At 36.5% G+C, this 20,972-nt stretch overlaps 1 protein-coding gene across 5 annotated transcripts in view; it reads left to right on the top strand.

The window, feature by feature from the left end:
• Positions 1-11,161, top strand: part of EXOC5 (exocyst complex component 5) — a 63,999-nt gene extending 52,838 nt beyond the window's left edge. For 3 of the 5 annotated variants that reach the window (XM_023546197.2, XM_010588657.3, XM_023546198.2), the window contains 3 exons: positions 826-934; positions 1,128-1,343; positions 2,011-3,966. In XM_023546197.2, coding sequence (XP_023401965.1) covers positions 826-934; positions 1,128-1,343; positions 2,011-2,199 — 514 coding nt within the window. In that variant the 3' untranslated portion in view covers positions 2,200-3,966. Of the gene's footprint in view, positions 1-825; positions 935-1,127; positions 1,344-2,010; positions 3,967-9,314 lie in introns of those variants that run through there. The other 2 variants (XR_010323157.1, XM_064292531.1) reach the window with 2 other exon arrangements.
• Positions 11,162-20,972: the final 9,811 nt, after the last annotated feature.

The following is a 20,972-nucleotide window of genomic DNA, read 5'->3' as shown; positions in this document are numbered from 1 at the left end:
ACCTTGTTTTGATTGGTAATAAAAGCCTTGAACCTGAAATCCCACTTTATACCAACAACCTCCTATTAGTCCAGTTCCTTGATTCTCCATATATCAATTTTCTGACCTTAGCAGGCCCTCAAGACCTTGGTGTCTTCATCTTCTGCCAATTTACCACCCTTTTCCTAGCTTTATTTTCTTCATTATTGTACTTAGATGACTTGGCCCATGTCTTGTATTACTCCCTCGTAAGTACCTTAAAATCTATTTTCTTCAACCACAACTGCCTTATAGACCTTAAACTCTGCATCAGTGCAGTTTCTTTTTTTCTCATAGCTGGATGCCTGATTGCTGTTGGAGGATATCGCATACATATTGGTGCCATTACCAACCCATGCCTCATTTCTCAGCTGGGTCTTCAGTACCACTTGTCTATCCTTCTGCATTTCCTTAGTCAGTGAGATTCATGTTCCTCTCATCCGCCATTGTTCAAGAAGCCCTCTGTCTTCACACTTTCCTAAGCATTCTTTCTATATAATTTTGCCATTGAAGATTCTTAGGTATTAAGAAAATAAGTGACAAGTCTCTGAGATCCTTAATATTGTCTTAAATATAAAGTATTGGACAAGTGAATCTTTACCCTCTTTTTTGAGCATGAAGATAATAAAGCTAAGAACTCTTTGATATCAAGACCTGAATTTACTTTTCTAAAATCTAAAACAATAGCAAAAATGTTTTAGGATGATAGGAAATTAAATAATATTAAATTACCTTAGTATAAGTAATGTAAATAAAAATGAAATATAAAATAAATGGATTAAATACATTGTGTTTTTAATTCTCTAGGACATTGAATTGTATGATTGGACAGATGAAGCATATCTTGGCTGCAGAACAAAAGAAAACAGATTTTAAGCCAGAGGATGAAAACAATGTTTTGATTCAGTATACTAATGTAAGCAAAATGATTCAACTTGCTAGTAAGAATACCTGCTTTGTTGATATCTTGGTTAATATTTTCATTGTATCCTACTGTGCTCTTAAGGTCTTTTTTTAATACCTAGAGATTAATGAGAAACTACGTATATTTTCTCTTTAGTTAGACTGGTAAATATTTCTATATAATAAGTATAGAAAAAATTTTACAGGCCTGTGTAAAAGTCTGTGCTTATGTAAGAAAACAAGTGGAAAAGATTAAAAATTCCATGGATGGCAAGAATGTGGATACAGTTTTGATGGAACTTGGAGTACGTTTTCATCGACTTATTTATGAGCATCTTCAACAATATTCTTACAGTTGTATGGGTGGCATGTTAGCAATTTGTGATGTAGCTGAGTACAGGAAATGTGCCAAAGACTTCAAGGTACGTACACACAAACATCAAGCTTGCAGATAGGCTCAGAAACATAAGTAAGACCATTAAAAATCTGTATTGACTTATAATAATTAGTAAAAATATATATATATATATATATATATAACTCTTTTAGACATTGTAGTGAGATGGCTTTAACACATTTGTACTTGAAAAAGTGCTATTTCAGTCACATTTTCAGTATTAACACATTTTTGCTTCGTGCTTTATTTTAGACAAGACCATATTTCAGTTCCGCAGCCTAAATGGCCTTGTTGTCTTCCATGGGTAATGCCATGTATGTTACACATCAGTGAAATTATACGTTCTTTCTACTCTCTCTCTCATCATTTTTCCCTAATCTTTAAATTATTTTTTTAAAATGCTGTATTATTCATTCATAAGTAGTCCTAGTGTATGAAAGTATAACTGATTGTTATTATTGAAGAAAATTGATACACTGTTAATCTTTGCAAAAGATTTTTATGTTTATATAACTTCTAAAATCTTTGAGTTTTAAAGCTTCAGGAACTGCAAAAAATTCTAATCTACCGAACTCCTACATTAGTAAATCCTGACTGATAGAATATAAGTGAAAAGAATCTACGGACTAATTAGAGAGCTGGAAATTATTTTGTTCCAATGTTATTTTTCTCTACATCCTCTTTCATTTCAGATTCCACTGGTATTACAGCTTTTTGATACTCTGCATGCACTTTGCAACCTTCTGGTAGTTGCCCCAGATAATTTAAAGCAAGTCTGCTCAGGAGAACAACTTGCTAATCTGGACAAGAACATCCTTCACTCCTTCGTACAACTTCGTGCTGACTATAGATCTGCCCGCCTTGCTCGACATTTCAGCTGAGATTGAATTTGCAAGGGAAACATGTTGTACTTTGGCAGGCCTCAGCTGATAGAAAGCACAGGAGATCCTTTGTGACGCAGCCAACATTTTATGGAATAATGCCTCTCTGGAAGAAAACAGCAGCCATACTCACTCTTGAGATTTTATTTGAGATTTGGACACCACTAGCCATGTTTCATTTTTCCCCTTAAGTTCAATTTTTGTCACATTCTTGAACTTAAAACTTTCAAATTCTGTGAAACTACATGTCACTGTTTTCATCCTGGAAAATGTTGGTGTCAGAAGGTAAACGAGATGTTACCGGTGTTTCAGTTCTTCTTCTCTAACATATTCTGTTTGGAAATGTCACCACCCCATTTTGCATTAATAATGGGTGAAGTACAGCAAAACTGCACTTATTATTCATCAATTTTTAATGACCTTTTCAGTGCTGTTAATTATTAATCTATTTTAGGGTTTCCTAAAGAATTTTTTGCCTCTTTCAAAGGGTTAACAATTTCGCATAATTTCTGTAGTTGGTTGATTGAATTTTTTCTGGGGTGTGACAATAATACTGTCCCAAGGAAAATGTTATAAACTAAACTAAAACGATGAAATATTTTATGTAGATATTAGGAGCAGATCAGCATACAGCTGCTTTCTGGGTAAAACTTACAAAATTTGCTGTCTCTTATTTGGTAAATAGATTTTAAGCCAACTCTAACAAGAAATAAAACTACCTTATTTTATATTTCACTTAAGATGAAGAGGACATGAATTAAAAGGCCACACTTATTCATAATTTTAATATTACAGGCGAAGTTAAAAGGTGAGGTATAGTCTAAATGCTTTGAGAAGTATTGACAATGTTTAGCCACAGTGCAGTCCTTTAAGACTTCTGTCTTAATGCTAAATTTTAATAAGGTGGCATGGCTAAACATGCAGGTAATCTTCTATTTTAAGAGGAACTTAGAATTGATAACATTTTGTTTGGAAATGAGCTTTGCAAAACTAGCTGCTATTTATATCTGTGGTTTCTGTCATTGTCTTTCTCAAGGCATTTTTGAAATGATTCCTATTGGATGTAGTTAATTGAATTGGCTTAATATCATGATAGAATAAATCACCTATAAAATTTTGAACATCAAGTGGAAATTTAGATAGGCTGGGATTCTGTAAACTCCATAAACTTGTTGTGCAAGAATGCATTCTAAACTATATGTATTGTTTCAACTTCCATTGTGTTCTCGTTCAGAGTCTTCTAGGAACACATAAACTTTAATGTTCAATTCATTCTTGACCTTTTTTTTTTCGAATGTAGGCTTTTGAGCCTAATTTTGGAAAACCGTTTTTCTTCTGAAAATCTGCTTCTAAATGGTCGTCAACTTTACCAAACTTCCAGGTCCAGAGCTAGCTACCATTTAACTTACTATCTAATGAATTTTCCTCATTTTCTGTTTAACCCAGTGTTATCAAGGCAGGCAAGGGAAATGAAATATGCCAACTTTTGTCAAAACATTCTAGGAAATCATGGTAGCTTTAGAACTAGGCTGTCTAGTTTTCTATTCTTTACCTAAGGGAGAGCCAGAACAGGTTTTAGAAGCTAGAGAAAGTCGTACGTATACTATTGCCATTTTAGAAAGCTCTGGTGTGAATTCAAATTATACCTCTGTTACTTAAAGCCAACAATTTTAAGGCAGTAGTTTTACTGGCCATTTGAACTCTTTGTAACGAACAGTGTCAATTTGTAAAAAAAAAAAAAATTTTCAAATAAAACATGAAATAACATTTTAAGACTTCCAAATCAGAGAAGCGCTTCAAATTGTTTTGTTTGTTTGGATTCATTTTTAAAATGTAAAGCATATACTGTTGCTTAGATATTTTATTATTATTTTCATATTTGAGTTCTGTGCAATATTTTCCATTATGTCTATTGACCAGGGCAGTGACAAAGAAAATTCTTAAGTGAATACTTAGAAGTGTTAACATTATTGTTCAATAAACAAATTCCCTCTAATTGTTTTTTTTTTGTTTTACTCCATTTTTGTATTTAAAGATATCCATACTGAATTCTACAAATTATTTTTATTTAAATATAAGATGGTCCTTATTTCTTTTTTTAGAAGAAAAATTCTTGACTATGTAAGCAAGATTAGAAATTTAACCTAAACAGACTGTTTTTATCTAAGAAAAAAAAAATGTATTCTGTGAGGTAATATGCATTCTTTGTTTTCTGATTTTTAAAGTAGTTTTCATATTTATAGCCATCACAAAATTTTGCCCAAAATTTATGACTCAAGATGATCACTAAGTAAATTGTGTTTTAGTATGTGCATGGTAAAATTTTAAGTAGAGACAATGGAACTTCATGTATTAGTAACTTTAACCAACATTTGGTGACATAGTGGTTAAGTGCTACAGCTGCTAACCTAAAGGTCAGCAGTTCAAATCCGCCAGGCACTCCTTGGAAACTCTATGGGGCAGTTCTGCTTTGTCCTATAAGGTCGCTATGAGTCGGAATCGACTTGACGGCGACAGGTTTTGGTTTTGGTTAACCAACATTTAAATAGGAGGAATCTTTGCAATATTCCACAGTTCCAGGTGAGCTAACATGAAATATTTAATAATGTGCTGAACATTGAAACCATTATCTAAAACACTGGATTTTTTCCCCCAAAACTTGAGTACATTATGTTCATATATAATAAAGTGAATGTTTTATGTGTACAGAAAGTGAAATACAGGGCACAGGCCTAAGAAGAAAATCCAGCTTCTTTAAACTATGATAATTGAACGTGATAGTCAACCAGAATAGATGAGTAGCTGTCACAAAGAATTATAAAATAATAGCTGAGTGAATCTTCAGATAGGTGGCTGTCTGACCATTGTAAGACAATTATTGGCTTCTTTTTGAGGACCACCATGGTTGCAAGTCCCTAGGTTCATCCTGGTTTTAAAAAGAGCTTTTAAAATAGGTTAATTTATGATATATTTTAGACCATTTTATTTCCCCTTTCACTTTTAAATATTTAATTTCTGGCCCACATTGAAATAATTATCATTCAGTGGATCAATTCCAAGGGGAGAGTTTACTGCTCCTTAAAATGCTTTTTCTCACCTATGATATTCAATATTTACAAGTATCCAGGAAAAGAAATTTTGGTTTCTGAAATGTCACAAAACTCCTTGTGGTGGTCTTGTTTATAAGGTAGTGCCTAGGAATACTTGAACTTTATGTGAAAGCCAGCAAGGCTCGTTCAGTGGATAATTTGTTGGTGACTCAAAAAACTCAGTTTTTTTTTAGTGTGAAAATACTATGCATATTACCCACACATTGCCCACTGATTTCTCAAAAGTATGAGCTATTTCCTAGAAGCATACTGAATTCTCCTGATATTTAATGGAGAATTTGATTTACAAAGCATATTGTGTGCTTTCATCCAATTCAACTATATTTAGTTCTTGTACTTCTCTTCTTGAGAAGATCTGTCCTGTAATACATTGTGTACTTTGGAAGTATAGGCCAATCCATATTGTTAAAATAATCCTACATTAAGTAAAAAGTCAAAAATATTTTTTCTTTTAATGTGTAATAAAGATAATTACACCTAAACCCCCGTTGCCATCGAGTCGATTCCGACTCATAGCGACCCTATAGAACAGAGTAGAACTGCCCCATAGAGTTTCCAAGGAGCGCCTGGCAGATTCAAATTCCCGACCTTTTGGTTAGCAGCTGTAGCACTTAACCACTGCACCACCAGGGCTTCCATTGACTTATCTTGTTATCTGACATTTTGCATTTAGAACAGTAGTAAAAAATCTACTATCCAACTATTTTGTGCATTAATGATGTACATCTGGCAGTAATGAATGCCGAGGTGTGAGGCGAGAGTAACGCTGGCTGTTATGGTTAAGGTTATGTGTCAGTGGTTTGGCAGTTACATAATTATGTAATTTGGAGATTATGTAATGGTGTAGTCATCCTCCATTTTCGCATAACAAATTTTCACATAACAACCTGGTGTTTGGAACCTAACCATGTCAATCAGTGAGGAGTGGGTATATAGCTACATTTGTTGACATAAGTCCCAGGTACTGTACCAAACCCTCTGCATATATTACCTCATTTGATTCTAAAACAGCCTTAGGAGTTGAATACTGTTATCTCCACTTGACAGATGAAAAACCTGAGCATAAAAAGTTGAGGAGACATGCTCAAGGCCTACAGCTAGTAAGAAACTCAACTTGAAACCTAAATCTTTCTGATTCACTCATGATTTGTACAGTATCCTTATGAGACATTAAGTAGGTTCTTTTTTTTTAGTTTGATAGTCATTAGTTTTCCTTGATCTAATTTTCATCCAATGTTTGGTTCTCATTGTACAGTTTAGATTATGAAGTTGGTCTACAGGTCTGTATCTGATTTACAAATGGATTTTTTTTTTTTTTAATTTCTCCAGTGTGTGGTCATACTTTTTAAATTTGGTTTTAAGATTTTATAAGTGGTCGTGAAATTTTAATTGAGTATTGAACCAAATCAGTTTAATTAATTGAACCAAAGAGAAATCTGTCCATCAAAAATTTCTCTTTTAATGAGTATTATTTTATACAGTCATAGTACTGTTTCACAATTTCAGAATAGAAACAGTCCAGGTATTTTGTACCATGTCATTGTAAATAACAACCTTGGAAGAAATGAGGAAATCAGTATTTGTACCTTCAGAAACAGACTTTTAAATGCCATAAGTTTGCAAATTCTGTTAAAAATTTAGTGCATTGGTAGTTTTTAAATGGCTAATGCCGAGGTGAAAATGTAGGGCAAAATGTACTCAGTGGTATTAACACCAGTAGTCGTTTTCATATAATTAAAATTTGCATGGTAAATTTTTTAGAACTTGCCTTAACTATTAACTTTTATTTCTACCACTGATCAAACATTTGTCTTTCCACATTTATTGGAGAAAAAACTCTCAAGTGTGTATGGGAGAGAAATAGAGAATAAGAATTTTAATTGGTGATTTGGAGCTGCTAGTCTGATAACCCCGGGCTTAACAAGATTTATAGTTTTAAACTAGGCCATATATACTTTATCACTGTTATTTGGGATGTACCAATAAACTTCAGTTCTTGTGATCAAATATCTACTTTTGAGGGGAGAGACAAAGTGGTTTAGAAGGCTGCAGTCTGCCACACTGTACCAAAAAAACAAACCAAACCCCCTGCTGTGGAGTTGATTCTGACTCATAGCAACCCTATAGTAACTGCTCCATAGGGTTTCCAAGGAGCGCCTGGTGGATTTGAGCTGCCTACCTTTTGGTTAGAAGCCGTAGCTCTTAACCACTACATCACCAGGGTTTCCCACCATACAAGGCCAATTTAAATATATACTTCATACAGCAAATGACCTCAGAGAAATGACCTTCATTCAGAAGGCATAGATTTGTGCTAGATAGCAGTGATGCATTACAAATATATAATTATTTGCACTAACATTTGAGCAGGTAGAATGGATTAGAACATGCTCAACATTATGCTGCTGCTAATGTGTCTTTTTCTATATTAATATGTATTGTGCAACATATATTAAAATTGTCAATAATTCATTTTAGCCAAGATACTAATATTTATATTACTGTGTTTAAGAGACAGTATCCAACTGAGCCACTTTTCATTTAAAAGTGTGAAACAAATGAATTTACCTTCAAAAATCACTTAAATTACTTTACAATTAGTGGAAGGTCAGGTAGAATTATCAGTAACTGGTGACTTACTAGGAGGCTATATAAAAAATATGGAGGGTTCAGAATGGGGTAGGAATGCGGAATGAGTAAAGTTTCATTTATACCTCAGATGAGCTACTTCACCATTGGCAATCTTAAATGAAAGAAAATATCTCACCCTTTCCAGTGTATCTCAATAAACTAAGCCTGAAGATTGGACAGAACCAACTCCAAGAAATTAATCTCCAATGGTGGACTTTCAAATTTTTTAGATTAAATTTTCAGGGATGGGAAAGCTTCCTAATGCCCTGTAATCTTAAATAAGCAGGTTCCTTTGAGGATATCCCTTTTTGCCTACCTATGATTTTTTATTTTTTATTGTGTTTTAGGTGAAAGTTTACAGCTCGTTAATTTTTCATATAAAAATTTATACACATATTGTTATATGACCCTAGTTGTAATCCCTATAATGTGACAGCATACTCCCCCTTTCCACCCCTAGTTTCCCGTGTACATTCAACCAGCTCCTATCCCTTTCTGACTTCTCATCTCACGTCCAGACAGGAGGTGCCCATTTGGTATTGTGTACCCACTTGAACTAAGAAGCGCACTTTTCGCGAGTATTATGTTTTATAGTCCGGTCTAATCTTTGAAGATTTGGCTTTGGGAATGGTTTTCTGGATTAACAGAGAGTCCAGGAGCCATGTCTTCTGGGGTTCCTCTAGTCTCAGTCAGACCGTAAAGTGTGGTCCTTTTACGTGAATTTGAGTTCTGCACCGCACTTTTCTCCTGCTCCATCAGGGACTCTTCTGTTGTGTTCACTGTCAGGGCAGTCAATGGTGGTAGCCAGACACCATCTAGTTCTTCTGGCCCCGGCTGATGGAGTCTCTGGTTTATGTGGCCCTTTCTGCCTCTTGGGCTAATATTTTCCCTACGTCTTTGGTGTTCTTCATTCTTCTTTGCTCCAGATGCTGCCTATCATTTTAACCTTTATGTTGTTGGTAACTTGGTTTCCTTTGAACTCTGGCTCTTTGTTGTGGCAATTCTATTAAATCTGTGGCTTTTTGCTATAAAGAATGTTGTCCAATAGAATTTGGACAATGTTGACCTAAAGAAAACTGAAATTACATCGGAGTATATTGTTTGTAAATGCTGTATGCTATTTGGGAAACCCTGGTGGTGTAGTGGTTAAGAGCTATGGCTGCTAACCAAAAGGTCAGCAGTTTGAATCCACCAGGCACTCCTTGGAAACCTTATGCGGCAGTTCTACTCTGTCCTATAGGATCCCTATGGGCCGTAATCAACTCAGTGGCAACAGGGTTTTTTTTAATATGCTATTTAGAGAATAACATGGGGGTAAATAAAGTATGTGGAAATACTTTATAAGGAATAATACTAAGTGTTTCTGTATTACAGTAAAACCTGCAAAAGCCAGAACCTGTGTAAGGCAGAAGGAGACCTGTCAGAGAAGAAAAACTCAAATATTTTTCACTAAGCCGAGCAATAAAAAAGTGGTAAGACTACCCTGTCAAAGGTGGAAAACTTGCAATACCCCGGAAAATAAGGCAGTCCTATCGAGTGCTGGCTCTAAGGTTTTCCTGTGTTATTCTCCAATAGAATGTGTTTTTCAATTTTTGCCACAAGGGGGAGAAGTTATTTTTATAGTATTATCTACATTTTTGTTTGATAGGTCGCTATGAGTCGGAATCGACTCGACGGCAGTGGGTTTGGGGTTTATTAAAAATAGAATTCATATAGCTTCTTTCTGCTGAAGAAAACCCTACCTATGAACATGTCAGTATCCTGATTAATAGAGTGCATGTGTGTGTATTCAAATCAGATTCTAAAAGATGTGTGAGAAAAATTTGTGGGAGAATTAATGACCAAACTAAAAGTTCTGAAGAATGCATATATGCACAGTGGCTATAGGAGCTGCACTAAGTTCATCATAATTAAAATTATGCTTTTTAACATGATTTCTCTCATCTAATTCCTCTATCAACTCTTTGAGTTAAAACATATGAACTTAATTGGTTTTCTGCATTCTGCTTTTTTAAAGAAAAAATTTTAAACCATCTCGAACTTAAAGGTTGTAAATATTGTACAAATAAATGTTTTCCCCTTTGAGAGTAAGTTGTTGCTGTCATGATGACTTATCACCCTCCAATACTTTTGTATTTCCTACAAAGAAGGACATTCTCCTATGTAACAGTAATACAACCATCAAAATCAGGATCTTAACATTGATATATTACCACCGTGTAATCCTCAGACCCCATTCGAGTCTCACCAATTATCCCAATAATGTTTATAAGAATCCAGTTCAGAATTTTGTGTTGCCTTAAGTTATAGTGCCTGTTGCTTTTACTTTGGAATAGTTTCTCAGTCCTTCCTTCACTTTCATGGCACTTTTGTAGATTATAAGCCAGTTATTTTGTAAAATGTCCCTAAATTTGGATTTATCTGTTTCCTCATGATTAGATTCAGGTTGTGCTTCTTTGTCAGGAATATTACAGACACTGTTCTATATTCTCATGGCATCCTATCAGGGGGAGCACCATTTCACTTTGTCCCACTTCTGATGATACTCATATTGATCACTTGCTTAAGGTACTACCTGTCAAGTCTCTCCACAGGAAAGTTACCATTTTCCCCTTTGTAATTATGTATTTTGTAGGGAGACAATTTGAAGCTATGTGTATATATTCTGTGTCTAATCAGATCTTCAATTTTTTATAAATATTGGCAAGAATTTATGGCTTACTATTCAATGGACTATAATTTGTTATTTATTTTGAACCTGGAATTGTCCCAGAGTTAGCCAGTAGGAGCCCTTTCAAGTGGCTCCTGTGACCTTTTGACTTGTCTCCATTATTCTGTATTGTACTTTCTTACTTTCTGGCACTATAGGATTTTCCATGTTTATCTTGTACTTGGCTTGCCCAACTCTAGAATCAGCCATTCCTCCAACTTTGAGTGGAAATTGATAGTTAGAGACCAAGATTTGGTCATGAGAAGTGTTTATTATGATTGGATGTCACTGCTCCCACTCTCAGTGAGCAGTGCTGGGGGATTTATGTATATGTGTGTGTGTGTGTGTGTATACACACATAAAATACACACATTTTAAGTATACACACGTGTGTGTGTGTAATAAGGAGCCCTGGTGGTGCAGTGGTTAAAGTGCTAGGCTGCTAACAAAACAATGGCAATTCAAACCCACAGCTGCTCCGCAGAAGAAAGATGTGGCAGTCTGCTTCTGTAAAGATCTACAACCATGGAAATCCCATGCAGCAGTTCTACTCTATCCTGCAGAGTCCTATAGGGTCGCTATGAGTTGGAATCAACTCGACCACAGTGGGTTTTGGTTTGGTATATGTTCTGTGTGCCATTGAGTCAGTTCTGACTCATTATGACCGTAGAGCAGAGAAGAACTGCCCCATAGAGTTTCCTAGGCTGTAATCTTTATGGGAGCAGTTCTTTTCTCCCTCGGAGCCTCTGGTGGGTTTGAACCACCAGCCTAATACCAAAGGTTCCATTCCAGTTTTCTCCCTTTGTATATTTGTAAATCCTTTCTCCAACAGTAGGGAACTTGGATCCCATTTTCCTTAATATATTTACTTATTTGATCGATACCCCTTTCTGAAACCAGTCTCTTCTTTCTGCTGCCACTCTCCCCACCCCACTGTATGACCACCTGCTCACCCCACTTGAGCTCCAACACCCCATATACTGGGCCTCCCTCCTCCCCCCACAGGAAGATGCCCATCTCACCTAACTTGGCCACTGTGGCTTTGGCTTTAGGACCAACTTGAGGGAGTGAGAACAGTCATTAGAAAACATGTAAAGATGAAACAATTCTAAAAAATATTACTCATAGTTTTATCACTCAGAAATAACTACTCCTTTTTTTTTTTTTTTTTTTTTGGTGTGTTTTCTTTTACTCTACACTAACTTAGTTAATTAGTAAGGCTGATTGAGGAGGGTAAAGTGTTTATGCCAAGGAAATGGAACTTCAATTTTGAAGGAATTGAACTTGAAATGCATACCATATGTGTTTCTGTAATGTATCCTTGCTACTATGAGTAATTGCTATTTAATGATAGATTACATCAGAGAACTTAATGTGTGAATGGAAATGTGACCATTAAGCACTAAATGCAAATATGATATTTTTACTAACAAAATTTAAAGGAAAAATGATCATACCAGTGTCATTTTGTAGGTCAAAAAATAAAAACACATGTCAAGTGTTTTAGACTGGGTTTTCTCGAGAAGCAAAACCAGTAAAGCACTTGAAAACATATTTATATCAAGTATTGGAAACCCTGGTGGCGTAGTGGTTAAGTGCTACAGCTGCTAACCAAAAGATTGGCAGTTCAGATCTGCCAGGTGCTCCTTGGAAACTCTATGGGACAGTTCTACTCTGACCTATAGGGTCGCTATGAGTAGAATCAACTCGATGGCAATGGGTTTGGTTTTTTTTTTGGTTTAGCAGCTCATGCAGTTGTAGATGCTAAAACATCCCAAGTCCGTGGATCTAGATAGGGCTTCTCCTGATTCACGTGGGCAGGGGCTGGTGAACCCAAGATCAGCATGCCTGAAAGGAGGGCTCTTGTTCACAGGCTGTGAAGGTCAACGATACGCAATATTGGTAGGCAAGACTACAGGGCTTCTCCCAATTCACGTAGTTGCAGGGGCTGGCAAACCCAAGATCAGCAGGTAAGCTGCTAGCTCACGTCCCAAGAACCAGAGGTCGGATGAACAAGGGGCAGCTGCAGGAACCAGGACAAGCCAAAAACCTTGGCAAGGCAAGCAGGAAGGAAGTAGGCAGCAGAGGGTGGAGAGATGAAGGCTGAGGGGATGGTGAGCTGCCACAGGCCCTGCCCTTGCTGGTACCACTCAGCAGACTGCATCATGGGGGTGATCACATATCAAATTTCAACAGGGAAGTGATCACAACATTATATAACTGCCGAAAAAGACTGAAAATCATGACCCAGCCAAGTTGACACACAATCTTAACCATCACATCACGTAATACAGGCTTCATGTGAGAAAGAGTCTATATGTGGGCTGGATCTGGGTTGGGACAGCTCTACTCCATCTTATAGGCTCACTGTGAGTCAGAATCAAGTCGACAGCAACGGGTTTGGTTTGTGTGTGTGTGTGGGTGGGTGTGTAATTACTGTAACAGTAGCGTAAAACCCGGTACTATGATAGCCAGAATGAGCTCTTATTACATTTTAGGCTGCCAGGAGGTGGGGGGTAGACAATTAAAATTTTTGAAATTACCTTTTGTTGAATACTATGTCTCAGTCACCTTTCTAACTACATTTGTTATTTTACTTAAAACTGGCAAATAGCTACTGTAATTATTCCTGATTTTACAGATGAGGGAACTGAGCTACAGAGAAGTTAACTTGACCAGAGTTATACCTCTAGAAAGTGAGTCAATTCAAACCTATGCTCTCAGGCCACCAGAGTCAATGCTTTGTTCTACCACCTTTAAGAGGGTTTCTCAAAGGAGGTTACATTTCAACTGTGCTTTAAAAGGCAAGGAGCATTTCATGAAGTCGGGCAGAAGTGACACATGTACAATGGTATGGAGGCATGAGTCACTGTGTATATTCACTGAATAGAATGATGACTGTGTGAGTTTAGCTCAGGATGTGTGGTCCATCCAAAAAGGCAAGTAAAAGTGGAGTGGTTCGGTTAGGGTTAGTTTATCAAGAGTCTTAAATGCTGTGCCAATTAGTTTAGACTTTATCAGCAAGACAACAGAGAACAATTAAAAATTAAGTAGGCAAATGACATGAACATATCTGTGTTTTTTAAAAAGATAACTGTTAGGAATATGTGCCATGGATTAGAAGAGGGAAGAGAGCAGAAGCCAGGCTACTGCATTAATCTGAATTGTGAAGGCCTGAATTAGCCAGCTAGCACAGGAATGAAGAGGAGACAGATTCAGGAAGCATTTGACAGATAAAACCAGTAAGACTTATCTATTATTATTATTGCTTTATTGGATGTGGAGGACAGAAGAAAAGAATCAAAGATGACTTACAGTATGTATCTACATTAGGAAAAGTAGGTTTAGAGGGAAAGTCAATGAGTGTGGAAGAATTCCAGGAGAACTTGATTAAGGATGTGTTAAAAAAAAAAAAAATTAGCTCTATTTTTGATCTGCATTTTTCCAGAGATTTGAGAAATTGTGGCAGAAGAAAAAAAATCTATTCTTCTATGGCTTTGAACATAGGGGATTGACTTTGAAATTTTAAGATACATTATTTAATACATGTGTAATTGAGTTTTTGTTTTTTAAAGCACAGAGTTAAAAAACATATTTCTAGCATTCTAGTGCGTAGATGTGTTAGATAGACTTAAATGGAATGTCCAAAAGAACATTTACAGAATATAGAATATTTTTAATAACTAGGAAAAATAGCTTAATAAATTTCATTAAAATTCTGTAATACATTTATTAAATATTTTAATTTTAATATTTTGCTTTCATTAGTAAAGAAATATTTCTTTATAATAGGATATTTTAATATTTTCATTTTTCTAGGGAAATAAATGAAAGTCATACAATAACCACAGGATACACATTCATTTCAAGTGCACATGGAAGTTTACAGAATCAGCAATGGAAATTACAAATATTTGAACTGGGTGGTAATAAAAAACAACTCATCAAAACTTGTTGGATTCAGCTAACACTGTGCACAGAGAAAAATTATAGCTTTAAATGCATATACTAGAAAAAAAGGAAAGTGAAAACTCAACTATTTAATATTCATTTCAAAAAATTAGAAATAAAGCATCAAATTTAGCCCAGGTGAAGGAAAGAAGGAAGTAATAAAAGAGCAGAGATAATAAAAGTAAAAAAAGTAAGGAAATAGAAAAAATCTTAGCATATTAGGAACCAAAAGGAATGTCTTTAACAGAGTTTCCGTCAAAAAAAAGAAAAAAAAGCAAATATTCTAATAATGGTGAAATATTAAAATCTTTCTCCCTGAGGTCAGAAATGAGGCAAAGATGCTTGTTATCACCACTTCTGTTAAACATTGTACTGAAGATCTTATTCAATGCAGTAAAGCAAGAAAAAGAAATATAAGGCATAAGGATTAGAAAGGAAGAAATAAGACTGTCATTATTTGCAGATGAGGTGATTCTGTACATAGACAGTCCAAAGAATCTACAGATTAGTATCGTAAATAATAAGTAAATTTAGGAAAGTTGTTAGATATAACAATCAATATATAAAAAATTAACTATGTTTCTCTATACTAGCAATAAACAATTCAGAAATGGAATTAAAAAAATACAAATTACAAAAACATCAAATACCTAAGAGTAAAGCTAGTGAAAGACATGCAAGACCTTTATGCATGCATAGATTATAAAACATTATTGAGAGAAATTAAAGGGAATGAAAGGCCATATTTATGGATTGAAAGGCTCAATATTATAAATCAATTCTCCAGACGTTATCTATAGATTCAAAAGAATTCTAATAAAAAGCTCAACAAGTTTGTTGCGGAAATTGACAAGCCAGTCCTAAAATTCACATGGAAATACAATGGTCCAATAAAACCAAAAAAACCAAACTCATTGCTGTCAAGTTTATTCCAACTCAAAGCAACCCTATAGGACAGAGTAGAACTGCCCCATAGGGTTTCCAAGGACAGCTGGTGGATGCAAATTGCCTATGTTTTGGGTAGCAGCTTGAGATCTTAACCACTCTGCCACCAGGGCTCCAAAGGTCCAATAATAGCCAAGATATTCTTGAAGAAGAAAAATAAAGTTGAATTTTTACCACTAGATAGCAACATTTATTACAAAGTTACAGTAATTAAGACAGTGTGTCATTGACACAATGATAGATCAATAAACCAATAGAACAGAGAAGTCCAGAAATAACATAGGCCTACACGTATATGGAGACTGATTTATGACAAAATGCATACTGCAGAGTAATGGGAAAGTTTCTTTCATTAAATTTCATCAAATAAGGGTTCAAGATTCATTATTTGCATATGCAATATACAAAAAAATTCTAGGCAAATTATAGACCTAGATGTGAGAGAAAATAATAAGCTTCTAGAAGACAACGTAGACTAATATCTTTATGACTCCTGTAAGTAAATATACCTTTACGGGCAACAAAAAGAATTAACCTTAAATTGGACTACGTTAAAATCAGTAACTTCTTAGATCAATTTACGGACTAACCTGAGCTTTGAGAAATCCATCCTGCAGTTGTAGAACTCTGGAATTCTATCTTCTAGACTGTGAAAATCAAATCACCCTGTGAGTTGGACAGGGTTTCATCTGGAAGGAAATAAATGTTCCCATTCCCAATCATGCTAAGGCAGAAAATGAATGGACTTTGGAATCAGGAGTAAGAAGGTGGGGGCAGAAAGGGCCTCTTTGAATCTCTGGGGCCAAGAGGTTGGGAAGCTGAATTTGGGGGCGTGAATGTTCTTGGAGACTTTTGTTGGTAAGAGTAAATTAAGAGACTGAAAGGCAAGACACAGAGTAGGAAAAAATATTTTCGTTATCTATAATTGACAAAAGGTATTCAAAATATATAAAAAAAACTTCTACAAATCATTAATAAAAAAACACCCAGACAATCCAATAAAAAAAATTGGCAAATAATTTGAAACACAATCCATAAAAGGGGATATTCAATGCTGAAGGTTGTTTTGGGGTGTTCTTTTTTTATCTGAGCACCAAAAAAAAAAACACCAGTGCCGTCAACAGTTAGGTGAATATGTTCACTTTGTAATAATTCATTAAGAAATACATTTATAATTTCTGCACTTTTTTTGAATTTAAGGTTGATTTTAATAAATTTTTTTTTAAGTAATTAAAACAGAATCACTGTACTTCAGTTTTTTATTCATAGCCATTAGTGGTGGTGGTAAAAATACCATAGAATCCAGAGCCATATTTTTCAGCACTTTCTGGATATAAAACAACTCCTGGCTTGTGCTGTTTGTTGAAGAATCAATATCACCTGACCTCAAGAGATAAGTAATTACTAGGCTCTGTATATAAAAAAAAAAAAGCTCTGTATAGATGGAATAAAAACACGGGTGTATATATAACATTTTTTCCTTTTCTCATTTCCAAAGTAATGCATACATGCTATAAACACCCCAGACATCACAGAAATATAGAATGTAGTGCAACCAGAAATATATAATGTAGCATACTCTTCCTTTATTGGCTTGGGTTACAAAAGATCAATTTTTTAAAATATTAAAATTCCTAACAACTTCAATCCAACACCTTGAATTCCTCTCATAGCTATGGTCATAGTGTTTAATGAAGCTTTCCTGCATGCTTGCCGTGGGGTGATAGGTAACCCAAAGTATAGCTCCAAGAGTGATTTACTCTACCATTGGCAGTGACTTTTTTTTTAGGTCCATGAGTCTTGAATTCAATATCAGGGACCCTTTGGCATTTCTATCAGCCTTCCCGTTGTCGAGGCCAATTTAACACCCATCAACAAAACTCTCCAAGAGCTTTCATGCTCCAAATCCAGACTCAAAGAGACTCTTTCTGTCCCACCCCCTCACTCCTGATTCCAAGGCCCATTCATTTTCCTGCCTTAAAATGATTGAGAGTGGGACCAGAAAGTTAGTCACAGTAGAGTGGATTTCTCAAAGCCCAAGTTAGTCCATTTTGATATCACCACACAGGGACACTGAGAGTCCTATCTAAATCCACACATAAGGAAAACATTTCTCAAATGCTTCAAAAGCCCAATACAGCCCGCACCACACCCAGTCTAAACAGAGCTGCTAAGGATAATAGCTAACACTCATGGCACACTTACTCTGTGCCAGATGGTGTTTTAATGATGGGACATGCAATCTACACAAAGCTCTCTGAGGTAGATACTAATATTATTAGCAATGTTTTATGGATGAAAGAGTTGAAGCATGGAGAAACCCAATGCAAACCCACCCAGGTAGGGAAAGGCATTGAACATGGACGGTCAGACAGTAGCACCTGTCCTCCTAGCCACCATGCCATATTCTTGCAAACTCAGTTGCTCAGACTATAACAACTGGACTTGGATTTCTGATCTTAAATTCATTTCATGGAACAAGAGAGCCTATCCTCGTTAATTTTCCCCAAAGAAAGGGAACTTCTCAGACAGAACACAATGGATTATCACTTTCAGAAATTCAAATTGCCTGGCAACCACCAAAAGCAGGTCATTTCATAAAACCAGAAGATTTAAAAATATATAGAGAGAGAAATGAAAAATCCCAATAATCCCGCCTTTTTTTTTCAGTGCTAAACACTGTTAATGGTCATGTTATAGATTTCGATTAGCATAGTTTCTCAAAGTTGTCCTTTCTCTGGAAAAATACATACTTTTCATGCTTAAATCTGCAGCAAGTTCAACACTGACTAATGTGGCCCTTCACAGCATGAGCAGAGAACCGATGTGCAGAGTCCAGGGAGTGAGCTTTTCCTTTGTTACTCAGGGTCGGTGGTAAGGATTTATAGGCCAGCTGGTGAGAATTTTACCTAAATGTTGGGCTAGGCTAGCCCCAAAGCCTGGTCCAGGGTTTGCTTAATGGCTTGACAGACCCCCAAAGGCTGGTCCAGGTTCAAAGACGGACAATAAAGACCATACGGGCCCATTTTTTTTTTTTTAATAATTTTTATTGTGCTTTAAGTGAAAGTTTACAAATCAAGTCTGTCTCTTACATATAAACTTACAAACACCTTACTACATACTCCCACTTACTCTCCCCCAATGAGTCACCCCGCTCCCTCCTTCCAGTCTCTCCTTTCGTGACCATCTTGCCAGTTTCTAACCCCCTCTACCCTCCCATCTCCCCTGTAGACAGCAGATGCCAACATAGTCTCAGGTGTCCACCTGATACAAGTACCTCACTCCTCATCAGCATCTCTCTCCAACCCATTGTCCAGTCCAATCCATGTCTATGAGTTGTCTTTGGGAATGGTTCCTATCCTGGGCCAACAGAAGGTTTGGGGATCATGACCGCCGGGATTCTTCTAGTTGTAGACCATTAAGTCTGGTCTTCCTATGAGAATTTGGGGTCTGCATCCCACTGATCTCCTGCTCCCTCAGGGGTTCTCTGTTGTGCTCCCTGTCAGGGCAGTCGTCGGTTGTAGCCGGGCACCATCTAGTTCTTCTGGTCTCAGGATGATGTAGTCTCTGGTTCACGTGGCCCTTTCTGTCACTTGGGCTCATAATTACCTTGTGACCTTGGTGTTCTTCATTCTCCTTTGATCCAGGTGGGTTGAGACTCGTTGATGCATCTTAGATGGCCGCTTGTTAGCATGTAAGATCCCAGACGCCACACTTCAAAGTGGGATGCAGAATGTTTCCTTAATAGAATTTATTTTGCCAATTGACTTAGATGTCCCCTGAAGCCATAGTCCCTAAACCCCTGCCCTTGCTCTGCTGACCTTCGAAGCATTCAGTTTATTCAGGAAACTTCTTTGCTTTTGGTCCAGTCCAGTTGAGCTGACCTTCCCTGTATTGAGTGTTGTCCTTCCCTTCACCTAAAGTAGTTCTTATCTACTATCTAATCAGTAAATAACCCTCCCACCCTCCCTCCCTCCCCCCGCCCCCGTAACCACAAAAGAATGTGTTCTCAGTTTAAACTATTTCTCAAGATCTTATAATAATGGTCTTATATAAATTTGTCCTTTTGCATCTGACTAATTACGGGCCCATTTTGAGATTAATTATACCCAGTTAGGAGTTCTTGGGTGGTTATTTTTGTAAAAGTGTTATTCTCTGCAAGTGTCTAAAGATCCTAAAAACATAAAGGGTGAAAAGGACATTTCTGGGAGGGCAATAGTTTCAATGAAAGCCACATCTTCATAGTAAAAGAACAGCAGTTTGTCCGTTGACTTGTGATCATAGGAGAAGTGAGAAGGTTTCAGAAAAACATACAACTCGAAACAAAATGATCATTTGTTCCCTGGCATGTTGTCTTCCTAGCTGTCCTTTGCTTGGAAGTTTATCCGTCTCACTCAAACCACTGGAATAGGATAAATAACACCTTTTGGAAGAAAACGAAAGGACTGGTGAGTCCCAAAGTCAGAGTAGCAGTGAGCAAGATAAGGCCAAGGCTGGCCATGAGAACAGACTGCTGTGTGGTTACCAATTGGTATAGCGGTAGTAATTAGCAAACCTAACAAGAACTAACCAGGTAAGTCATTGACCTCATGGACTCTTGGGTGGGGTCTACATATGTACATTGGTCACCGATGGCCAATGAGGAATCAATGCAAAGAGCAGCACAAGTAGGGACCACAGGGGCTGATGTGATGTGTGATCCAGGCCTTATTTGTACACGCCAGAGGAAAGGGAGCTTATCCCAGATCAAGAAGGCTGTAAACCTTAAAGTAAATCATGCAGACAAATGTAGTTGGCAGAAATATTTTCCACCAGCAGTATGGAATGTGCAAATGAATAGAGATGGAGAGGCGAGATGAAAAATAACAGCAAGCTCTAGAAAATAGCAACATCATGGCAGGAAGACAAATAAATATTCAAGGCTAAAACTAGGCAGATACAGAAGTGTTTGGTATGCATACTTCTAGAGACATTGTGACTCACAGAAGACAATCAGCCTGGCAAAGACAAGCATGGATCCAAGATGGGACAAAGTACAAGATTAGGTCTGAGACTGCTATTCAATCCACTCTTGGCTAGTAGAAATACCTAGCCTTGGAGAGAATTTAATACAGTAAATTAGGAGTGGCCAAACGAACCATTTTAGGAAAGCCTCATATCATTTACTCCTAGATGATTTTCTTATCAATTCATTCCTTTGTTTACAGCAGAGCTTCGAACCGGCTTGTTCTGGTTGGAACCCCTGCTAAGAATTTGCATTTCTAACAAGAGTCCAGATGATGCTAATACTGCTGGTTAGGAACCAATTCTGAGAAGTACTAGTAGAGCTGTTGGGGGAGAAGGGGGGGGGGGTCTCAAAATTTATTATACATAAGAATCACCTGGGGATTTTGTTAAACTTTTTTTTAGCTTCTGATTCTGTTTAC

Source organism: Loxodonta africana, chromosome 10 (genome assembly GCF_030014295.1).
Source record: "Loxodonta africana isolate mLoxAfr1 chromosome 10, mLoxAfr1.hap2, whole genome shotgun sequence".
Lineage (NCBI taxonomy): Eukaryota > Metazoa > Chordata > Mammalia > Proboscidea > Elephantidae > Loxodonta > Loxodonta africana.
This window is presented reverse-complemented; position numbering and strand designations above follow the sequence as displayed.